The following is a 21197-nucleotide window of genomic DNA, read 5'->3' on the forward strand; positions in this document are numbered from 1 at the left end:
AAATATGCCAACGTCCCGAACGCCTAGAAATGAATCTCTAAGATTTATAGATAAGAAATCAAGTTGGTCAAGGATAAGAGAATAGGAAACAAGAGCACATCATCCTCCCACGAATATACTCGACTGACATTAGCGCCGTACAGCAAGTTCATCTAGCATTCGGCGACCTGGGCGGCGGCGTCTCGTTGACCTGTACTTGCACAATTTTCCGCCTGCTGGCCTCCATCTCTTTCTTTTGGGGCGGCCATTCTTCGACGCCGTCGCTTTCGTCGATGTAGAAGGCGCTAGGGTGCCCCGCCGGCGGTGCAGGAGGAGAACGAGGTTCAGTCATTTGCGCGACATTCACCGTTGGGGCGCTGGCGTTCTCCTGGCTGTCCAGTACCTCAACATACACGCCTTTCGAACGTTCATGGCGCGCTTCCGGCTCTGGAAGTTCGCCGCGCGGGACAGGTTTTTGGTCAATATATACCACGGATTCTTGAGTCTTAGCGTTTGTGGTGTTCTGAACATGCTTGGCATCCGACTTGTAGGGCTGTGGGCTTTTCGAGGGATCACGACTGCGAGATGGTGACCTGGATTTTGCATCCGCTGGCGGCGAGCGTTCCACTTGCACCTGTACTTGTGGCTTTTCTTCGTCTTTATTCATTTCCTCGACCTCGTCCGTGACTGGCGTACCGAGTAGATATGAAATTGGTCGCTGATCTACCATCAGTGTTTTGTCGCCCGCTTTGTCTTTAGTAAGCTGTTCTTGCTCAGAGTACAGTAGTTCCATGAATTTGCGAAGTCGGGACCGTAAAAGACCCGAGCGTAACGGAGGCCAATCTTCCTTGGAGCGCATCTCTTTTCGGAGGAGTTTCCGGACAAAGATATCTGGATCTTGAACGAATTTCTCCACATACGCTAACAGGTAGAGGCCACAGTCAGAGAAGTTTGGCTGCTCTGGGATCTCCTTTGCTGTCATGCCCTTGATAAGAGACTTGTTTATTTCGATGCCTCGTTTGGACTTTGCTTCTGCGAAGAGATATTCCCGGAGAGTGCTGATGGTGGATGAGCGTCCCTGGTTCAGGGAATCGAAAGTGATGACAATGGGTTGGCAGATGTCGTATCTCATCCCCAGAGTCGACTTTCTCTTCGCTTTGCGTGTTTTCTTTGGTGTACCAGTCGACCCCGGTTCTTTCTGGGGGTCTGGTTGTGGTTGGCTCGAGTAATCGGAGAGCTTCGCGCGGGTCGAATCCGGGTTTTCCTCGAGGTCTGGCCATTCATCATCCCCAGATTTTGAATCTCCCTGGGAGTTTTGTCCCCCAAGGAGATTCATCGAGGCCAACGACTGCCTAGTCGCCTCCTCCTTGTTGGCTCGTGAATAAGCTGCTGCCGCCCCCTGCTGGGGAGGTTCTGGCGTCTCTGGTACCTCTGAGACTTCGCCGCGAGGCCCAAATGCAGGATTTTTGCCTTCTTCCATAATACCTTCCAAGTGTGGCAGGTTGCATATGACAGCAAGGTACCAGTGCGCAGCCTCATTGATAGGTACAACGATATAGTTATAACTGAAGAGATCGACACTTCGTGTCCATTTCTCGACACCTTCGTAGTTAATGGTGCGTCTGCGAGAATTTGTGAGGGTGTCAAAAAAGTACGAGTTGAAGAAGTAAACCCGTTTCGCCACTTCTGCATCGCACCGCTGGAGATGATCTTCGAGGAAACGTATATAGAAGCCGATGATGTTGTCATTGAGGAACTCATGGGGTGCAAGTCTGTCCAAGTCGGTTGCGCTCACTTCGGCTTTCTTCTTTCCGAATCGAGGATATACCAGAGGTCTCCTATATTGTTAGCATGCCTCTGCTAAAAGGAGCGAAGAAACACACTTATTCCATTTCTGATCTACACCACCTAGAGAAGGATGCGAAGTATCGTCTTGCTTGTGACCGTCCTCATCGTCATCATCGTCGTCGCTATATGGACCATTAACCACGTTGTCGATTGGCAAAAGGCGAAGGAGAACTTACCAAACCAGAGTAGTTGGCTCTTGTCGCGCCGTAGATCGTGTCGCACGAACAGGGGCTAGTGAACCTGAATAGAATTTTGTCACTGGTATTTCAAGGCCTATGCTGCGTTGTGGAGCAGTGTGAGGGCTAGGAGCACGCCGAGGGTTGGGATCCTCGCCCGGTGCAGTAGCAGAGGGGCTGGAGCGCCCCCTAGTCGCGATACTTGTACCTGGCTCCGCGGCAGCGTTTCCGCCGTTGTCTTGGAGAGCTTCTGAAAGCTTCATCCGTTTGGCTGGGCCTGGTGATGGCTTGGTTGGTGTTTCTTCTGTGATTTCTATCCTAAGCGGGCGTTTATACCCATTCGTGGTCGCCTGGAAGCGCTGATGTTCTCGTACGCTTTTTTGAAAAGCGTTATCGATATATATTCTTCAAAGACAGCGTATGTCAGCCCAGGCAACCATCTGAAGATGTGGGTTTGGTGACAACTTACTCGTCTCTCTCTTGCACTTCAACCTTGAGCGTACGTAGCAAAGAACGAAGATTTTCTTTCTCTTCTGACGACGATAACTCCAGATCAAGCTTGGTATCGTCGCGTTCCACCTTGGACAACTCAAATCGGACTTTGCGACTCGATCGTCCTCCTACTAGAACTTTCAAGACTTTTTGAAGGGATATTGTATGAACAATCGCGGAGTCGGCAACCGTGACAGTAAGCTCGCCGTTACCCGGATCAACCTTGAGCTTATCGTTATCGCCCCCTAATGCCTCTTTCAAAAATGGGGATTTTCGGAAATAGAAGATTTTGAATGTTTGAGATGGTGGTAGGCCCTTCTTCGGCTTCTCCTTCTTGCCCTTACCAATTCCACGCTTCGATTTGTCGTTGGAGATAAATACTGTTGGTCGGATATCAGAAGACGTGCTGGCTGGCTGGCCCTTGCTATTCTTGCCTAGAGATGTGGGCACAGGACCGACGGTCACATCTCCCTGTAGTTCATCAGGACTCTCCCGTGGAAAAGATGGGCGTGAATTTCCGTTGTAACGTGGCGGAGGTGTTGTAGTAGCAGCGTTGTCGCCAGAGATCAACGGCTTTTTGATGATTTCCACACTGAGGTTCGACGTTTGCTCCGGTAATTTTCGTGCAACCTGTTCAAATCCCCCAGACTCTCTTCGTCTCTCCTTCACCGCGTCACGAGTAAAACTAAGGTCCCGGTCTTCCGAAGAAAGCCAAGTGGAGTGAGTAGCACGCTTCTTGGCCTTAGACTTGAGTTCTTTCGCGCCTTTGTCGACGGTCTGTTGCTCCGACTTTGAGCCTCGAGCCGCAACAGGAGATCCCCCAGACGATGAACGGTCTATGATCTCGTCGTCCGAGATTTCTATCCGTCTTGGCGCTTCCTCCGGGCTTTCAACACGACGGCGTTTCGATGATCTTTCAGGCGAGTCCGCAAAACCGTTCGATCGGGGTTGACTGCTGAAGTATTTCTTCTTGCCGCTGGCGCGCACTGGCCCACTACTTTTCGCGCCGTTGGATATAGTATTATAAGGCTTGAAACTCGCAGAAGTACCCTAAAACCCCTGTATATTAGCACAGAGAATCACAACATGATCTGTTGGCGTAGTATTTTTTGACGTACAGGTTTCTGTCTAAAAGTTTGCCCCGGTATAATCTTGACACTGCCCGAATCTCGTCTGGTACCAAAACTCATTAGAAATCATTTATCCGCACCGTGACCCGACACATTAAGGGACGAAAAACCATACTGCTTGCCACCGCCGAATAGTCTCGATTCTTCCTCTATGGAATCCCTCTCCCGGGGTCTGAGCATTCAATGGCATGAGTATCGTTTTCTTTCTCCAAGCCGTCTCGGCCGTTATCGCGGGAAACTCACAGCTTAGGCATCCCTAATCCTGGGTGAGGGATTGACTGGCGCAATAATCGACGTACAGATTCCGGTTTCCGAACTGACCTATAGCTGTTGGCATAGCTATGTGTTTGCGGTGACGGTGACTATGTCGTACGGAGCAAAGTGGATGTGTTAGTGAGAGGTGTATGATCAAGAGGTGAAAGGCATGCGTCAATAAATTGCGATAAAGCTGGGTCCGCGGATAATTGTGAACGAGAACATTATTAGGATAGGTACAGAAGTGGGGCTCGTCGTGTCGAGATGCAAAGACCAAATGGGGAGCTATCAGACTGTTCGCTTACATCTAGTTTCGCGTATTTGTCGAAGGGCGTAATTTCCGACTCTCTGGAATTACGCGCATGGACATTCCTCGCAGTCGGTTCAGGCTCGGAGGCTGCACCGGTTGGCAGGAGAGAGTGGTCGGTAGGAAGAGAGGGTTCGGGGGACGGTTGAGGGGGACGGGAAAAGATGGTATCTGACAAGTCTTTGAGGAATTGCATGTATTCGCCCCGGGTCTCATGGCCGGAGTATCATTCTCTTTGATCTCCGCACCACCTGGAGAGGCACAGGGTGATGTGCAACGCCGCCATTATCGATGGGAGGACGTAAGGCGGTCAGGATGTTTTCTGCCCGCATGGCGCCTAGTGTAGAAGATCACTACTTCATAATGCGTGGAAAGATGTACGAGGTATGGACGAGACGAGACCACGATGTTTAATGTAGACAGGCTTCGCTTCTGGATTTCAAGTAGCTAGAGCCCTACCTGCAGATGTTATTACTGATGCCAACCACATACAGGATGCGGCGTAGGCACAGAGCATCCTAGGAATGAGACAAAGTGATAGTGCAAGATCCAAGAACGATAACAGATAACCCCAAACCAGAATCACACGCAATGTTCGCCCCAATGCCCCGTGCCCAAGTCATACCGATGATTTTGTGTTGTCTTTACTATACACGATCATAACACAGAGTCAGATTAAGCATGTCAAGACGCCAATCCTTTTCCTTTGTCCCCCGCAGAATCGTCAGTCGTTGGCCTCCGGCGGTCTCCATATTGGTGATGAGAGTTCTGGTTGTGGTGGTGGTTGTGATGGTTGTGGTGATGGTGGTGGCTGTTGGCGGCCTTTTCTTGGCGAGCTTGATCGATAGCAGAGCGTTGCGCGATGCTGTCATCGTGGCTCTTCCACACAATGTTTGTGTCTGGAGGGAATGCGAGCACCCGCTTGATCGTCTCCCTGCGTTGGGTTAGCACAATAGCAACTATGAATGAGCGAGGAAAATAGACGTACCTGATCTTGATGTTCCGCCCGCCGTCAATCTTAGTCCAGAAGCTCAAGACATCCTCGCCACTTCGCACACTAAGGACAGCACCACAAACCTCATCACTGGCCTCCGCAAACTGATCCCCAATCATCGCCAAGAGAAGATCCTCCCAATACCGGTCCGCCACACCCTTCTTCAGTCTCACGACCCACTTACCACCCTTCTTGTTAGCCTCGTCTTCCCATACGGGTCGAATCCCCTTCTTGAAGATGTGATAATCTGAAACGGTAGGAAGGAGAGAGGGCCTCTTGAGGTGCGAGTATATCGACCAGAAGCTCTCCACCGAGGAAATCGACGCGAGGGGTGCGGTAGACTTTTCGTAGTCGGAATATTTGGGTGTCGGAGGGCGGTACCAGATAATCCAGGTAGAACGTAGAGCGTGCTCTTTGAGCGCAGGTACGGAAGTCTTCGACTTGACGCCCTCGGCACCTATGGGGTCGCGCCTCTCGCCAGGGGTCTTCACATCCGACGATCCGCCAGGTGTCTTGGGAGCTCCGAATGACGCAAATGCGCCAGAGCCGAGGCCGAAGGCAGAGGACGCATTCGTAGACGGAGAGGAGACGCCAGCGGAAAGAGGGGAGAGAGCGTTGAAGGGATTGGATCGGCCGCCGTGGGAGCTGTCGGGGCCGAAGCGCTTCGTCGTGCGGGAAAGATCAACTCTGGCGCCACCCTCTTTAGTATCGGTCCCGGTCATAGACAGAGACAGCTTGGAGGTGCTGCGGGGTTAGTGTTAGCCGGAACCGAACGGCGACGCAATTAAGATGGCAATAAAAAACTGTGACATACTTGTTTCGGCGGGTCCAAAGGTTTGCGTTCTCCATGGGGGGTGGTGACTTGAGGGCGGCTCAAGAGGGAGCTCTCATCGGAGGGAGAAGAGAAAAAAATCCGGAGCCGTTCAACCGTACAATCGTCGAAATAGCAAAAATACCACAAGTACAACACCAACGCTAAGACAATGCAAGAATTTCAGAAGATGCAAAGAAGAGCGAGCGCGAGGCGAGCGGATGATTGTGAAGAGTAGTGTAGAGAGGGGGAGGGAATGAGAAGAATCGTGGCAGGCTCGTAATCGTGATGGTGAAACAGCGGGAATAAGAGGTCGGACAGAAGGAAGAGATATGTTGTTTACGAGTGGGAGATAGAGGGAGAAAAGCTGGAAGGGAAGAGGGACTTTTGAGGTGGGAATTAAACGTAACTTGGAAATAATGGATATTCAGAACTTGATGGTGACTTAGACGGCAAAGTTGAAGGTTTGAGAATGAGTGCCTGAGGCCGAGAGTCCCTCGCTCAAGACTCAAGCTCCGGTGGCGGCGCCCAATCAGCACCCGGCCCGCCTTCTGCCGCACGCGTTATCGTTGTTCCGTTCCACTCTACCCCCGAGTCTTTTCTTCCACTTTTTCTTTCGCTTCTTCCGTTTCTTTTCTTTTCTTTTACCATAAACCCAAGACCACCAACTCAAATCATCGCCGCCTGCAACTCTATATCTTCACTGCACCGGCGATTCCGATGAGTGTGTCGAGAACAACCATAACCCGCTTCTAAAACCATCATCACGAGGGCTCTCCAGCTCCATGATGCGGTGATGACCTGAATGACGGGACACTCTAGAGTTTACGCACCGCTCTTTTGATATCATGTATATGATGAACCGTCGAGACCATCTCTTACGCGTTGCTATTGCAGTGCGCCAGTAGACTTCCTAATGGTGCGTTCGACTGTCCTTGTGTTCGTGCACCAATGTATCATGATGATTCGTATGAATACTCATACTCTGGTAATCCGATGTACTCAACCGCTCGCGAACCCACTGAGGTTGCTTGCTGGTAGAGCTTGAGGTCAATGGCATTGTCTGATAGCTTGCTGAGTCGGCCTAAATTTGACAAGGTTTCATTCAAGGCACGCTCACTAATGTTGCCTTGTAGATATCAACAACTCTTCATGCGGACTTGGAAATATAAAGGTTTGATCGGAGCAAGGAAACAGATCTAGCAAAGGCAAGCTCGAAGTTAAAATTGTATCCTAAATAAGTATCGGTAAATTCACGACATTTTCCGCAGAAGTGGTTCATAATGGCCATAGATGACGGAACAGAGCTGGAGTGCTAGAATTTCCCCTAAAGACCATGCAAGTCTAATATATAGGTGATCAGGCGCTTACTGCTGCTCAGCCTGCGCCACTGATGGCGTCAATCCATCACTCGTGTCCTGCTTGATACGTTTGGGTTCTCGTTCGTCTTGCGCTGTCGAAGCAGTCTTCCGCTTTTCCTTATCCTTCTGATATTCCGCGCGTCGAGCCTCTCTATCCCTTTCCTTCCGTAATGCCTTTGATTCGAACTCGTGCCAGTCGCCTTGGATTTGCTCCAATCTAGAAATCAATTAGCTTAGAGAAAGGGGTATTATCAGGAACATGGAACACTTACTCGACTGGCTGCTGAGGACTTGGCTCTTCCGAGTGGAAATAGGGATGAGCAAGAACCTCTTCGGCGGTGGGACGCTTGGCTGGATCGTAGCGAAAGACCTGGGAGATCATATCCAATGCAGCTGGGGACAAGGTGTCCCTGTAGACATCTTCGAAGACCCTCTTTCTTCGCTCCGTTGGCCGCATGAGTTCAAACCAAGGCATTTCGACAATATCTGGCCACTCGGATCGATTTGGCGTTCCAAGTGTGTTGTAGAGCTTATCGAGCTGGCTAATCTCCCCTCCTTCTCCAGGGAAGACAGCCTTTTTCGTGAACATTTCGACGTAGACGCAAGCTGCACTCCAAACGTCGACAGCCGGTCCGTATCTTGTCTCTCCTAGAAGAAGCTCCGGAGGACGATACCAGATAGTAATGACCCGGTTCGTGTAGTCGAGCTGGCGACTCTTTGAGAAGAAACGAGCCAAGCCAAAGTCAGCATACTTGAGCCGGCCCTGGTTGCTGATTAGAATATTGGCAGCTTTGATATCTCTATGCAGAACACTGCGATGGTGCAGATAATTCAGCCCCTCGAACATTTGCTTTGCAAGATCCTTTTTATGTGCAGCTGAGAGTGTGAATGTTGGATGGTTAATCAGACCGGTGAGATCATGGGAGAGATATTCAAAGACCATGAAGCATTCGTTCCTCTCAACCATGACTTCCAGCAGGCTGACGACATTGTGGTTGCGTAAATGTTGGAGTAGTTTGATCTCTCGAACTGCAGTTACAGGGAATCCGTCTTTCTCCCCTTCCATTCGAATCTTCTTCAAGGCAACCTTTCTCTGCGTATAGACATGGATGGCCTTGAAGACCTTTCCATATGTACCGGCACCAATCACCGACTCATTTCCAGGCTTGCGGAAATAGACTGAGTCGGACTTGGCAAACTCTTCAGAAATCGTGGGACGTGGTTTGGGCCGAAGCATAATCTTTGGCCGTTTAGCCGGTTCCGGGGAGCGCTCATGCCGATGGTCTGGGCGGATGTCTTGAGGTCTGTCGTTTCTCCGTTTATCGGAACGGTGATCGGGTCGACGGTCGTCTCGCCTGCTATCACGCGAATCCCATGGGCCACGGAAATCACGCGGATCCCGGTAATCCCTTCGGTCGTTTCTCCCCCTGTTTCGATCCCTGTCACGGTGTCGATCCCGATCCCGATCCCGATCGCGACGATCAAAGCGCGGCTCTGGCTTGAATCGGGGTGGTGGTCCATTTGACATTCGACTACGGGGCGGTTCAGCGACTCGTGGCGGCGGTTCTCGAGCTAGCATGCGTTGAGCCAAATCAGGCACGGGTTTGGGCGCTGATGGCGGTCCAGTCTTAGCCTTGAATGCAAAGCTGATTTTGCCGCCTTTACTAGGTCCGGAGGGCGCATCCGGCGGATGCGAATCCTGTTGAGCGGTTTGACCTGACCCGGTTCCTGACTCATGATTTGGACCCTCATCTGCTCGACCCGCAAGTCGATGGGCAGAGAAGTTTTGATATGCCTCCCGGTGCGATCGAGGCTCTGTAGGTGGAGGTGGAGGTGGAGGATTATCTGCCGCAGTGCCCTTTGGAGGACTGGGTGGTACCGGCCTACCCCGCGAGTCCGAAGAGTCCTGCTGAGGGCTGGTGAAGCGGCTTCTAGGGCATGTAGGTATAGCCGCAGAAAACCGACGGTCTTGATGATTTTCGCGAGAACGTTGCTGTCCATCACGATGGGAGTTTGACGTGGGTTGATGAGACGAAGGATGATTGGGTGAAGTATTTCCGGAGAGGTTGCTCGACCTGAGAAACACATCTAAATCAGCTATGCACAGTGAAATATTGGTTGAAGACCTAACGTACCTGTGCTGGCCATGATGTGAGGGAGGTTGTCCGCTTCGCCCACCCTTTGTGATAGAGTTGGGCGAGCTGGAGCGTGTAGAACCATGATACGAATTGTCTGGCGATCTTGACCGTCGTCTTAGAGGAGCGCGTGCTCCACGCCCTCCAATATCCTGATCCAAGTTTGATCGAGACGGTGATGTAGGTGGATACATTGTGACGTCGCCTTTCGAACCCCGACGAGAAAGTGCCGATGGTCTTGAATCTAGAGTAGCGGCAGAATGGCGGGATGGCGATCGTTGATAAGACCGCCGTTCGACCTCGTCGTCTAAGTGAGGACTGTGAGCGCGCCGACCAGGACGCTCCCAGTCAGGGGACCTGGAACGTCTGGGCCGTGATGAATCTCGAGGCCCGCCTTCGTGTTTCCGTCGGTCCCTACCCCTTCGAGGTGAGGGTCTTCGACTGGGTCTGCCGCGGTCTGGCGGACGCCCTCCCCTTTTGCTGTGCGGAAGACCCCGATCGAAAGGATGTCCACGTCTCAGAGGCGCCCCACGAGGATGGGTAGGTGGTTGACTTTTAAAGCCCCTAGGCGAAGGGCTGCGTGTCCTTTTTCGTTTCGATGGGGGCGCTGATGGAGAATCCTCTCTGCGATAATCTTTGTCAGTAGGCCTCATGGGGACGTCGGAGCCGTGGTAATCGAGAGGTTCAGGAGAATGAAGACGATTCGGTCGTTGAGTCGCGCGTCGTTCCCGGTGTGACGGGCCCGGTGATTCGCGGGTGAAAGCGTTAGTGGAAAAATCACGATGTCGAGGTTCGTTATCTGGACCGGGGAAGGAACGCGGTGGTGGCGACCGTGATCGTCCAGGTCGGCTCTCTTTGGGTCGATGATGGTGGTCTCGGTCGCGATATCGGTCCCTCCCCCTATCACGGTGGGAGCCTCGAGGTCTATGCGTCTCAAGGCTGCGTTGGTCTATAGCGTCGCCTGAACGTCTCCGCTCGTCCTTTAGTACAGGGCTCCTATGGGACCCAGCCATGTAATATTCGCTTCCTGCTGCATCTGGTTGAGAAAAGATAACCAATGATGGACGCGGTGATGCGAAACGTCTGGTAAGTGAAAGTGGCGAAATGTGGTGATGATCACAGGGATTAGGATTTTTGGCGGCCCTCGTTCGTCTCGACCATCAAGTGAGTCGCTCGCGTTGAAGTCTTTCTGCGGCAGTCTGGGTGCTGCGGACCGGTGGTTTTTCCGGGTAGAGATCTGAGGGAGAGCTGTGCTGTTAACAAAGAGGGTAACGCGGGCGATGAAAAAACAGAAATAACCTGGTCCATAGTTTGGAAAGGGAGGACGCACCTTGAGGATGTTAGTACTGGTTGATGAGGACCAGTAGGTTGGTGCCTCTTCCCTACTGGTAATAATCGGCATACGAAGTGGTTCACCCGGCAGGCAATTTACGTGGGTGATGAATTTAAGCCCAGGCGCTAGTTCCGTTCTTCTGCCCCGGTGCGGCTCTTGCTACGAATCTGTGGCTCAAGGCCGTGCTGCCAATGTTAGTCGCTGGACAGGAACAACTCCGCCGGGCTTCAGTCGTTAGGACGATAATCCCCGACTGGTCCTCAATAAACCTTAGCTGCACAGCATCGATGCCATGTAGGGAGGCCTTTGCCAGCAGCGATAAGCCTCGCTCAAGTCGTCCTCACATCGGTCCCTGCCTGGAGCGAGCTTCTATGACACTCGCAGGGGTCTCGCTCAATTATCCTGTAGATACCTCCTCGGTTCCACGCTTGCATTTCCAGTGAGTTGCTGCAGCATGATATTGCAGTATCGCTTCCAAAGCAAATTCGCGCAGTCGATTCTCAGCACCGATCAATGCAGTGTCCGCTAGTAATCCAATGACGGCCCATCTCGTCGACTCTTGGCGAACGGAAAGTCATTTTTGAGGCTTCCATTGCAGAAAGCACATCTACGTATAGCAAAACAAACAACGGAGCCCGAAACTGGGCATCCACTGAACAAAGATTGAAGGCGTCCGGTCGCGAGCGTGCCTCGGTGATGACCATGATCGCTGTTCAGCAGGAAGTAGTCAGGTGAGTACCGCTGTCGCCTTCGACAGCACAATCACAAGGAGTACGTCCGCTGTACGGCTGGGCGCGAATGCCTGTAGCGATATGCCGTGCCAGGATGGAAGTAGAGGGCCAGTCTTAGCAATCATATGTGATTGCAGGTGCGACATGCGCAACCGGGCGTGAGTTCGTCGATGACTTGAAGGTAACCAAAAAGTGAAGCAGCTATGAGCCTTTCTCACTATGTGAGAAGACCAGATCCAACCCAGTGCGCTTTACTAGGGATTTGACAGATGGAATAGAAGCAGAACCATGGTCTATCAGGAGTCCGCGGCCGGACTCCGCATGCTGAATGAAGACCTAACCGTTGCGAGTCCCAAGCAGCAGCTTGGGAGAGAATTATCCTTGATAGTCCGGCGATGATATCGCAAGCTCGAAACCGTGAGTTGTGGCCAAAATCTAATGAGCGCTAAAGAAGGTCGGGTTAGATTTCCACCGGAGTTACGTACCTCCATTTTGAGAGCAACGATGCGTCAACCAAGCATCAACTGAATGTCTAGTCCGGCTCCAAGAAACGCGACGCCGGCGACGCGGCGAAGTGAAGGATCGTCAACATAGGGTAATTGCGCTTTTCGAGGTGGACCAGACATTATGACCTGACGCAGCCAGCGGTAACAGGAAGGCTGAGATGATGAGGGCGGTGGGGGACCGGGATTCGACCGATCACCTTAGGACCTTCAGATCCAACCACGAGAATCACCAGCGAAAACTGGATGTTATCGGTAGTAAGAAAATAAATTACTTGTGCATCGAGCAGTCATAATGTAGTATTGTGACATGCAGGGCGAGTTAGGATCGCGGCTTGTGGAAAGAAGCATCCTGTTGATGGTGACTTGATGACAGGTCGAAGGTTCGCGGCCGCCGAAGTGCAATGATCAGGTGAGGGGCACGTGATAGGCTCTGACTGACAGCGGTGACGGTCTCATTTTCTGGATTACTCAGCCAAGCTCATAGTTCAGCGCCTAGTTCGGTTTCTGCATACACTATTGAGACGAAGGAAACACCATTGATGGAGGATACGGGATACGACACTTCCTATTCAGGATCTAATGAGGTCTTCGCCACCTATTTAATCGTGATACAGACTGTAGTTAGAAGATTATTACCTTCAATTCATTCATTCAATGACCCCTAAGTCACCTGACCCAGATTCGACACTATTAGTCACCTCCGCAGCTCATATTGACTTTCAGTATCACGTGATTTTCCTCATGATCTGAGCATGAGACCACCTTAGAGGATTCATTTGCAAACATTCGCGATTGAGCCCGGAAATGTTGGCTATCTAGGTATTAGAGCTCATCTGTGTACCGCATTGTGGGGATGTGTCATTATCCATCGATCAATGATTTCGCACCATGACCCCAAGTAGTTAGGGCTATCTAGACATTCCGTTTAGATTATGCACCTGCCTACATTAATCTGAACAGACCAGATCTCTGTGGCAAGAGTTTAATGAAGATAAAAAGAGCATTATGACTAACCTTAATCTCGTCTCCCTATTAAGAGGCACGGGATGGAGATCCGCTACAAGGAGAAAAGGTCCGCGGCCGAACTATATAAGTCAACCGATCACTAAAACTCTTCAACATCTCACACCTCAGCATCACACCTGGACTGCTCCTTATCATCAATCTCATTATTCTCTTTACTATGCTCTTCTTTGAGTCCATCCTCCAACTCCTCGGTCTTCTCGTCATCGCCGAAGCCGGAGGCCCAATAACTCCCGGCGACCCAACAGACAAGAACCCCGGTTCTGTAACCATCAACGTACGTCCCTTTCATTCTAGCCTTAATCCAATCCCATTTCAAATCAAACAAAAGCAGTACTGAGCTAACCACCGAGTTATTCTCATTTGTAGATCAAATGGGACGTACGCAGATTCCCGGACATGGAGCGCAATCTCAGTATCGACGAGTGCTATCGTGGTGCTAGTTTTGGGGGGTATGTTGGATTCCAGTCTTGAATCTATCAGAATGCCATGGATTACTACGGAGAGTCATTCATTACATATAATGCTGTGGGTTGTGACGTGACTAACCATCCTCGTTGTCGTTGTCCGCAGTGACATCCAAGGCTACACCATCAACGGACCAAAAGTCCGGATTCAGAACTGGGAGTAAGTTGCCCATTCAGATGACTGGTCACAGTCCATCGAATACCCTTCCTCATATGACATCCCTGTTAACCAACTTCTTCTTTACCTTAGGGGCAAAAACTTCGACGGCAAGCAGTATAGTCCCGACTGGGAGGGTCCAACGAATGGGAAGGAGGTGAAGATCAGCGCAAGGGCGATTAGGTCGTACTGTATAAAAGGTGAAACGAACCCCGAGAGTGAGAATGAGCATGAGTCTCTACGGGAGGAGCTGTGAAGATATAATTTGGCAGTAGTAGTCGCTTTGGAGTTTTATTGTTGTAACCAGGATGTAAGGTCAATAATGTATCCATAAACATTTTATGTACAGTACTAGTATCAGTGCCTTCGGACCCTTGTGCTCCGCTTGTACGCCCATCAATCAGAGACCGATAGTAGCAGTGGAAACATTTCAAGTGTAAGGCAAGGCAAATCAAACTAATCCAACCTCACGACATCATGAAGAGGTACACCGGTCCCGCGAACCCGGATCTTCATCTCTTCATCCCAGACACTATTTGGCCTCTCACAAGCCGTATAGGCCCCAGGCTGCGCATAGATAAAGATCCGGCGATACATCCCCTGGAAATCCAGTCGTCGTCTACTAGCCTCCCTCAGAACAATCGCATCAGGACGACGAAGTTTCGCCATCCGCGCCCTTCCCTCACCATACCCCTCATACTGCAACGACCCAATCTCATTAGCCGGCACGCCAAAGGCTCCTTCCTGCTCAATGACTTCGCCAGGACGGGGGCTATAATGCCAGCGGATATGGGCGGCTAGAAGTTCCATGTCATTCCTCAGCGCCTGGCCGGTAAGAACATCATGGCAGAATTTGAGGGTGGGCTGCGCCATGATGAGGCGCCGCTGGCCGCCGGTTTTGTTGCCGCGCTGGATCTTCACGAACATGTCTATGCGGACGATGAAGAAAATGGCCATGAAGAGATCGAGGTCTGTCCAGAGGTTACGATTCGAGACGGTCCACTGGCGACGACGCGTATCAGGGATGTCCATTAGGAACCAGAGCTTGTAGATTGCGGCTTTGTAGCGGCGCGGGAAGCCGTAGCCGGCGTTGTGGAGGGCAGTAATGATGTTGTGGACGATGGTGTCGCGGGACTTTATCATTTGGAGCCAGCGGAAGGATGCGGTATATGCGAAGACACCGGCGGGATTTGGGAGGAGGAATGGGACGACTTCGTCATTGACCAAAAACCGCTTGAACCATAGTCTCTGGTAGCAGCGCCAGGGGAAGAGGAAGGAGGCTGTTCTCGCTCGGAGGGTTTGAAGACGGATCACCTTGGGAAGGTTTTTGATTATGAAGGTTCGTGCGTCCCTCGATGCTGCCTGCAGGTTGATGAGATCAGGGACATCGAGGTTTTTGGTGATGTTGAGCGCGAGCTCCCGATGATCGAGAAGAGCGATGAAGATGTGATGACCGTTGACTGTATTGGCCTTTTGTTCAGAGTCAACCCTTGTCATTGGCTTATCTTTAGTTGGTTTGATGTCTCCATTAAGAACGCTGACATCTTCATTGATGATTGGGTCAATCATCTGTTCATCCTCAGATCCGGGCTCCTTCTTGATAGACATCTCGGCGCTTTGGGACGCAGCCGAGTGCCGCTTCCTTGTCTTTGTCATGAATAGCCGACGGGATCTCTGATCAACGAGTTGGCTCGTTTTCTCGTCTTGAATGGGAGTCTCGTCGTCCTCGGACTTCATGTCGGTGTAGCCCTGGCGCTCGTACGAGACAGGGGTACGGTCAATGGGGTCTGGCTGAAAAGCTGTCGGGTGACTGCCATACTTGTGATTCGGGTTAGCATGAAGATTACGGGCGTGAAGATGGTACACTGCGTCGAAATTGTGTACCGGGGTACATAGCATGAACTGCTGAGTATCATCCTCCGGTTCGTTCTTCACGACACTGGAAGCATGCATTGGATGATCCAGCATATATCTCTGAGCTTCTTCCTCGGGCTCGTTCTTCACGAAGTTGGAAGTATGTCCATAACCTAGCATGTATTGCTGGGCATCTGCATCTGGTTCATTTTTCACGATGGTGTAAGAAGCATTGCCATAGTCGGCGTCGGTTGGATTGAACGCATTCGCATGACGCTGGAAGTACCCCTGTTGAGGAGGCATGTAGGCGCCATGAGCATATCCGGTGCTCTGATACATCGCATTTGCATTCAAAGAACTACGAGCATAAAAGCCCTGAGTCCCGTACCGACCAAGAGAATGGCCGTCCCCGAGCACATTCGGAAACTGTCCAAAAACAGACGCAGGTGGAGGTCGTTCGCGCTCAAAAGTCGGTCTCGGATGGTGAACAGGTACGTTCAAGAACTGCCCATATGCATGACCATGTCCCTGCCCGGTCGGAGTATTTCCTCGAGAGTCATACTCGCCAGGTGGAACAGGGTAGGGAGTCCGAGGAATGAAGGTTGCAGGTGGCACGCGAGGAACAAACACTCCGTCGTTACTGATCTGGAGCAGTGCAGGCGTTCCTTGTCTCTCAGCAACTCCCTGAGGACGTTGGGGAATGGAGATGATATTCTCTGGTTCGATACCAGCCAGAAGCTGCTGGCGAAAGAGATGATCCTGTAGGGTTCTCTGTCCGCCTATGGGAGCTGCAGCTGCAGCTGGAGCTGGAGGCGCAGCCCCATATGGTCTCGGCATGGGTGTGGGAGTTGCAGGGTGAGATGGTGGGTTTGGGTTTTGGTATGGGTGATGATGATGAGCGAGATATGGATGAAGGTTCTGACCAACTGTTTTGCGTTGATCGTGCCCTGCCCTCATAAGCGGCTTTTGGTCTCTAACAGCATGTTGAGGCTGCTGAACAGAATGAGCCTGCATTCCCAGGTTTGTGTTTATGTGGTTTCTTGTGTTTGTGCCAGTTTCGGGGATATGGGCCATATCAATGAGTGAACGAGCCACGTCCATCTCACGGTGGTTTGGATGAGACATTGTGTCTAGTGATCTGATAGGGCCAGTATGATAAGATCAGGATGAGATGGACAAGATAGATGGAAACGGATAAGATGGACCATGTGATGAAGGTAAAAAGGGACAACAAGGTACACAGGAGAGAACAAAAAGAGTTGTGGTGTTGCTGCCTGTGAGAAGAGAGAAGAAGAGAGAAGTCCAGGTGAATGCTTGATAATAACCTGCGCATATCAGTCATGGAGAAGTCCATATGGCGGGGGTGTTGTGAAGTGTTGCCCGGTGACGAAATAGGACTCCCCTTCACAGAGCACTTCATCCTACTGTGACTGTTCTGAGAGACAGTGAATGAAGGTCCACTTTGTCAAACAGATTCATCACTCTTACCAAGGCAGATATTAAACGGTTGTTTGAACATGTGAACCAGAACCCTATATTAGATGTAGACTTAGAAGGCACAATGTATATATGAGAGTTGAAAAACCATATTTTCTTGAGAATAGCCGATAAAAACCCCCAGCCCCGCCAAAATAGCTGAGAATAAAAATGCCTAAGATTCTAGATGAGCCTCAGAGTACCTAAAGTTGTTGGTTGAATGTTGTTGATTTCCGCGTGGATAACCTGTATGAGCGAAAGGTACCGCTCCTGTAGATAAAAGTGGAATGCTTTTCGCCGATATGGCCTTCCCAACTTGATCTATGTGAGTAGCGTAGCGCATAACGCAATATATGCAAAAAAGAACCCAGAAATACAATAAAAAGTCATGAATGAGAGTCATCGAGACAGTGACTCGACGCAATTCTGTTTGATATCAATCAACAAGAAAAGAAAGAATGTTAAACCACACCAATATGACCTGTTGAAAGGTAAACCGCCGAAACTCCAAAATCACCATATATGAATACCGTCCGATGTTAAAATAAGGGGTATGTAGCCGAATAAAGAGAATGTTGAGTACAATGTTGATGTTGTGTACAGATGGGTTGAAGGTTGAGGTTGAGTGTTGGAGCTTATTTCCTGTTCAAGAGAGTCAGGAACTCTTCTCGAGTCTTTGCGCTGGAGCGCATGCACCCGAGCATGCAGCTGGTGGTCGTAGTGCTGCTGGTCTTTTGCACGCCGCGCATCACCATGCAGAGATGTGCGGACTCCATGACTACACCGACACCCCGAGGCTTCAGGACCTCGGAGATGGCGAGCGCAACTTGTTTGGTTAGGCGCTCTTGCACTTGAAGACGTCGAGAAAACATCTCTGCCAGACGGGCCAGCTTGGAAAGACCGAGGACTCGGCGATCAGGGATATATCCGATGTGCATCTATAGAGAATTTCTTAGCGAGGCGAAACCGGACGTTCGGAATTGAAATGCACCTTTCCTGTGAAGGGAACCATGTGGTGCTCGCACAGTGAGAACACCTCGATATCCTTGACAATGACCAATTCATCATGGTCCTCGTGGAAGACAGCGCCATTGACAAGATCCCGCACGTTCTCTTCGTAACCCTTGGTAAAGTAAAGCATGGCTTTGGCATATCTATCGGGCGTTCCTCGTAGCCCTTCTCTTTCCGGATCCTCACCGAGACATTCGAGGATTGTCCTTACAGCTCCTGACAGCTTCGCAATACGCTCCTCATTCTCTTCTGGCGTAGACTCAAGTCGCGCCCGCGTTCCGGGGCCTGAAGAGATAGGTATCATATCAGCAATTCGGCTCCCATTGAGTTTGTTGGCGACACTCACAGGGCCAGCTTAGGCCATCAAAGTCGATTGCGGGAGTCAATGTATACGGGCTATCGGGACGGCTGGCGGTTGCCAGTGGGGTGAGGGCACCAGCTTCATCTCTCGGATCACGGGCGGGGTCGCTTAACGATGGTCTACATTTCACCAAAAGTCAGTCATTTATATACATAGAATGGAGAAGTCTTACTTCGACACTGAAGACTTGCGCCGAGGGCTGTCATAGCTGCTAGCAAGATCTGTCGGTTGCGACTCTGACTCAGGCTGATCAAACTGAATCGGAATGCGGGGAGCAAAAGAGGAGCGGATAGAGGTATTCAAGCTTTCACGCTCACGAGCATCTCTCGTGGCAACATTCGAGGACAGAGGAGATCCGCCGTTCAAAAGGTGAGAGGGGATGGCCTTGGGCTTGGGTCCTGGGGGAGGAGGAGAACCTGATCCCATAGCTGACTATAGCGGGGATGTCTGGAGCGGGAAGTTCAACGGGCAAAGAGAACCGTGAAGATATTGAGATTGAATAACCAGTCTGGCGGCTAGGGTAGGATTTGAGGAAAGTAGAATATAGTAAGTCAGAGCTTAAAACATGATTCAAGTGAAATTGAGGAAGTCGGGATTTCTTCAACGGAGGGGAAAAAAAGACGCTATGACGGCGAAAAGGCGATCTTTTCGGAGTCTGGATTGGCCCTCGAGCACGCCGCACATGGCCATTATTGCTCCCCTCACCGCCTCAATGCAGTCCCCTCATTTGACAGGGCTGGACAATGAAATTGCTTGCATTCTGCAGGCTGACGGGGCCGAGTACATTGTAAATAACGGCGGCCGACCAGGTTCTTTATTGGTGCGACCGCGGGATTTGCATGGAGATTTAGCCCGAGAACTGCAACCAGCTGAGGTCCAGACAGGGCGCGCCATAGTGAACAATGCGAGCCTTGATAAACCGATCGGGAATTTTGAGTACAAAGAAAAGTAAGGACATTTGAAAGTAGGTATGATAGCAGTATCGGCCTTCGGTATGATAGTCTGATAACGTGCTCAACAACAGCAAATATCCAGTGAACGCTGAATCAAGGTTCCAACTCCTCGGTCGGGACGTCCTCCATGTCCTTGCCAACAATGGCGTCAGCAACCTTCCATACCTGCAAGAGATTGTCCTCCGCAGCAGAGCAGAGAACCCAAGGGTCATTGAGGTTCCAGCTGAAGTCTGAGATACGGTTGGTATGACCACCGTGCATAAACAATCTACAAAGAGCACAAATATTAGCAATCCATGACCGTATATGAAGAGGAAATGCGTAAGCACGTACAGCTCAGGGGGACCATCCTGAGCGTCTTCAGGTGTCTGCTCTTCGCCTGCGCGGCTCAAGTCCCAGAACATGATTTTACGGTCGTAACTGGCACTAGCAAGCACAGCTTCTTCGAAAGGATGCCAGGAAATCGACGTGACAGAGTCGGCGTGGTTCTCGAGTGTGTGCAGCTTTGTCTTCAAATTACGCAAATCCCAAAGGCCAATTGTCTTATCAGCAGACCCTGTAGCTAGGACAGTCTCGGCGGCGGGGTTGAAGGCGATGGCATTGATGGCATCCCGATGCTGACCTTCGGCTGAGGCGGCAGCACGGGTTGTTTCCGCGACTCGGATGTCGAGAATTTGAAGAGTGATATCGTCTGAAACAGTTCCAATAAGAGAGGAGTGAAGGGGGTGGTATTGAACATCGTTAACAATCGACGAGTGATGGGTGTAAGTTCGAGATGGCTGGAGGGCCTTATTGCCCTTTGTGTATGTAGTGAGGTCCCTACCCCGTGTTAGTGATCATCGCAGAAGCTGGAGCAAGTCGGCCTTACCAGAGACGAACAGTCTTGTCTTCACTTCCTGTGACAAGGTGGCCTGCAGAATGAGGACTCCAGCTAAGGCCAAAACCTTCCTGCTTATGACCTAGAAGCTCCATCTGGGGGTTCACTGTTCCCGATGGGGTACTAGAGTGTTTTGAGCGGTCGAAAACCATCACCCTTCCGTCCGTACACATTGTAGCGATAATGTTGGGGTTCTGCGGTTGATAGCGAGCTTTGTTGACTTCGCCCTTGTGGTCGATCTTCTGCACGATGTTGAATTTGATCTCCATCGGAGTTTTCTTCGAGCTGCCACCATAACCGCCAATTTCCCCACGCTCCTCGTCGTAATCATCGGGGTTGGGGGCGTTCGGGTTGGGTAGCTGGACATGGGCGATTTGAAGATAATTTTGTGCGTCGCTGGAGGTGTGAGTGCCTAGGAGTAGGCGATGGGTAGAATAAGGCTTATCAGGGACTCTGCACGAAAGTATTAGGGAGCCATGTCAACATCTGCAAGTGGCCTGTACATACTCTTGCTTGTCGGGAAGCCATTGTGTTGTGAGAGTCGGCCATTCGAGAGCCGTGCTGAGTATCATGTCGTAGAGGAAGGGAGCGTTTTTTTTCCATGTCTTGTATTCTAGAACGGTGGTTTAACCCAGGATCCGAGTTGGAGGAGGACTGATTCTATTTACCTTCGTTAATGATCTTCTCCTCGGTGCGCTCCTCCTCCTGCTCCTCCTGCTCCTCAATGAAACCTATAGGCAAAGGTCAGATAGTCCGATGCGCGCAAAGCCATTGGGAAATAAATCGCACCATCTTCGTAAGCCTCCATGATGTCAATCGTGTGATATGTACGGGAGCAGCGTCGCTTGTGGTGTCTATGTGAGAGAAGAGGTAAATGAAGAGCGAGGTTGCTGTTAGTACAAAGGTGAGAGAGCTTTGCAGTTCCAAGCGGACGGGAGCTCTTCGAAAACGCGACAGTCC

The 21197-nt window shown here is 50.9% G+C and overlaps 7 protein-coding genes across 7 annotated transcripts; all 7 read right to left on the minus strand.

Annotated features, from left to right (window-relative positions):
- Nucleotides 1-116: 116 nt before the first annotated feature.
- On the minus strand, nucleotides 117-3897 carry BDV17DRAFT_53478 (uncharacterized protein). Its single transcript, XM_073764731.1, has 6 exons — nucleotides 3741-3897; nucleotides 3614-3668; nucleotides 2473-3545; nucleotides 2004-2408; nucleotides 1863-1949; nucleotides 117-1814 (listed from the first exon to the last, which is right to left on the minus strand). The coding sequence occupies exons 1-6, from the start codon at nucleotides 3803-3805 to the stop codon at nucleotides 149-151; spliced, it is 3351 nt and encodes a 1116-aa protein (XP_073616498.1). The 5' UTR covers nucleotides 3806-3897; the 3' UTR covers nucleotides 117-148.
- A 699-nt stretch (nucleotides 3898-4596) lies between these two features.
- On the minus strand, nucleotides 4597-6472 carry BDV17DRAFT_260639 (eukaryotic translation initiation factor 4E). The gene is made up of 3 exons (XM_073757582.1): nucleotides 5996-6472; nucleotides 5176-5925; nucleotides 4597-5121 (listed from the first exon to the last, which is right to left on the minus strand). Exons 1-3 carry the CDS (start codon nucleotides 6028-6030, stop codon nucleotides 4872-4874), a joined length of 1035 nt encoding a protein of 344 aa, XP_073616499.1. The 5' UTR covers nucleotides 6031-6472; the 3' UTR covers nucleotides 4597-4871.
- A 581-nt stretch (nucleotides 6473-7053) lies between these two features.
- Nucleotides 7054-10957, minus strand: BDV17DRAFT_53521 (putative protein kinase). The gene is made up of 4 exons (XM_073764732.1): nucleotides 10819-10957; nucleotides 9489-10725; nucleotides 7626-9428; nucleotides 7054-7570 (listed from the first exon to the last, which is right to left on the minus strand). The coding sequence occupies exons 2-4, from the start codon at nucleotides 10499-10501 to the stop codon at nucleotides 7360-7362; spliced, it is 3027 nt and encodes a 1008-aa protein (XP_073616500.1). The 5' UTR covers nucleotides 10502-10725; nucleotides 10819-10957; the 3' UTR covers nucleotides 7054-7359.
- Nucleotides 10958-12866: 1909 nt separating this feature from the next.
- Nucleotides 12867-14115, minus strand: BDV17DRAFT_260644 (uncharacterized protein). The gene is made up of 4 exons (XM_073757583.1): nucleotides 13799-14115; nucleotides 13655-13708; nucleotides 13451-13533; nucleotides 12867-13358 (listed from the first exon to the last, which is right to left on the minus strand). The coding sequence occupies exons 1-4, from the start codon at nucleotides 13935-13937 to the stop codon at nucleotides 13182-13184; spliced, it is 453 nt and encodes a 150-aa protein (XP_073616501.1). The 5' UTR covers nucleotides 13938-14115; the 3' UTR covers nucleotides 12867-13181.
- A 46-nt stretch (nucleotides 14116-14161) lies between these two features.
- BDV17DRAFT_290379 (uncharacterized protein) lies at nucleotides 14162-16684 on the minus strand (the record flags this gene model as incomplete). Its single annotated transcript, XM_073761894.1, has 1 exon — nucleotides 14162-16684. One exon carries the CDS (start codon nucleotides 16682-16684, stop codon nucleotides 14162-14164), a length of 2523 nt encoding a protein of 840 aa, XP_073616502.1.
- An 870-nt stretch (nucleotides 16685-17554) lies between these two features.
- Nucleotides 17555-19143, minus strand: BDV17DRAFT_53598 (GTP cyclohydrolase I). Its single transcript, XM_073764733.1, has 4 exons — nucleotides 18580-19143; nucleotides 18393-18526; nucleotides 18027-18331; nucleotides 17555-17973 (listed from the first exon to the last, which is right to left on the minus strand). Exons 1-4 carry the CDS (start codon nucleotides 18831-18833, stop codon nucleotides 17671-17673), a joined length of 996 nt encoding a protein of 331 aa, XP_073616503.1. The 5' UTR covers nucleotides 18834-19143; the 3' UTR covers nucleotides 17555-17670.
- Nucleotides 19144-21124, minus strand: BDV17DRAFT_53623 (WD repeat RBAP46/RBAP48/MSI1 family protein). Its single transcript, XM_073764735.1, has 5 exons — nucleotides 20906-21124; nucleotides 20745-20850; nucleotides 20229-20690; nucleotides 19694-20179; nucleotides 19144-19628 (listed from the first exon to the last, which is right to left on the minus strand). The coding sequence occupies exons 2-5, from the start codon at nucleotides 20807-20809 to the stop codon at nucleotides 19454-19456; spliced, it is 1188 nt and encodes a 395-aa protein (XP_073616504.1). The 5' UTR covers nucleotides 20810-20850; nucleotides 20906-21124; the 3' UTR covers nucleotides 19144-19453.
- Nucleotides 21125-21197: the final 73 nt, after the last annotated feature.

Source organism: Aspergillus undulatus (assembly GCF_047715775.1).
Source record: "Aspergillus undulatus strain CBS 261.88 unplaced genomic scaffold BDV17scaffold_18, whole genome shotgun sequence".
NCBI lineage: Eukaryota > Fungi > Ascomycota > Eurotiomycetes > Eurotiales > Aspergillaceae > Aspergillus > Aspergillus undulatus.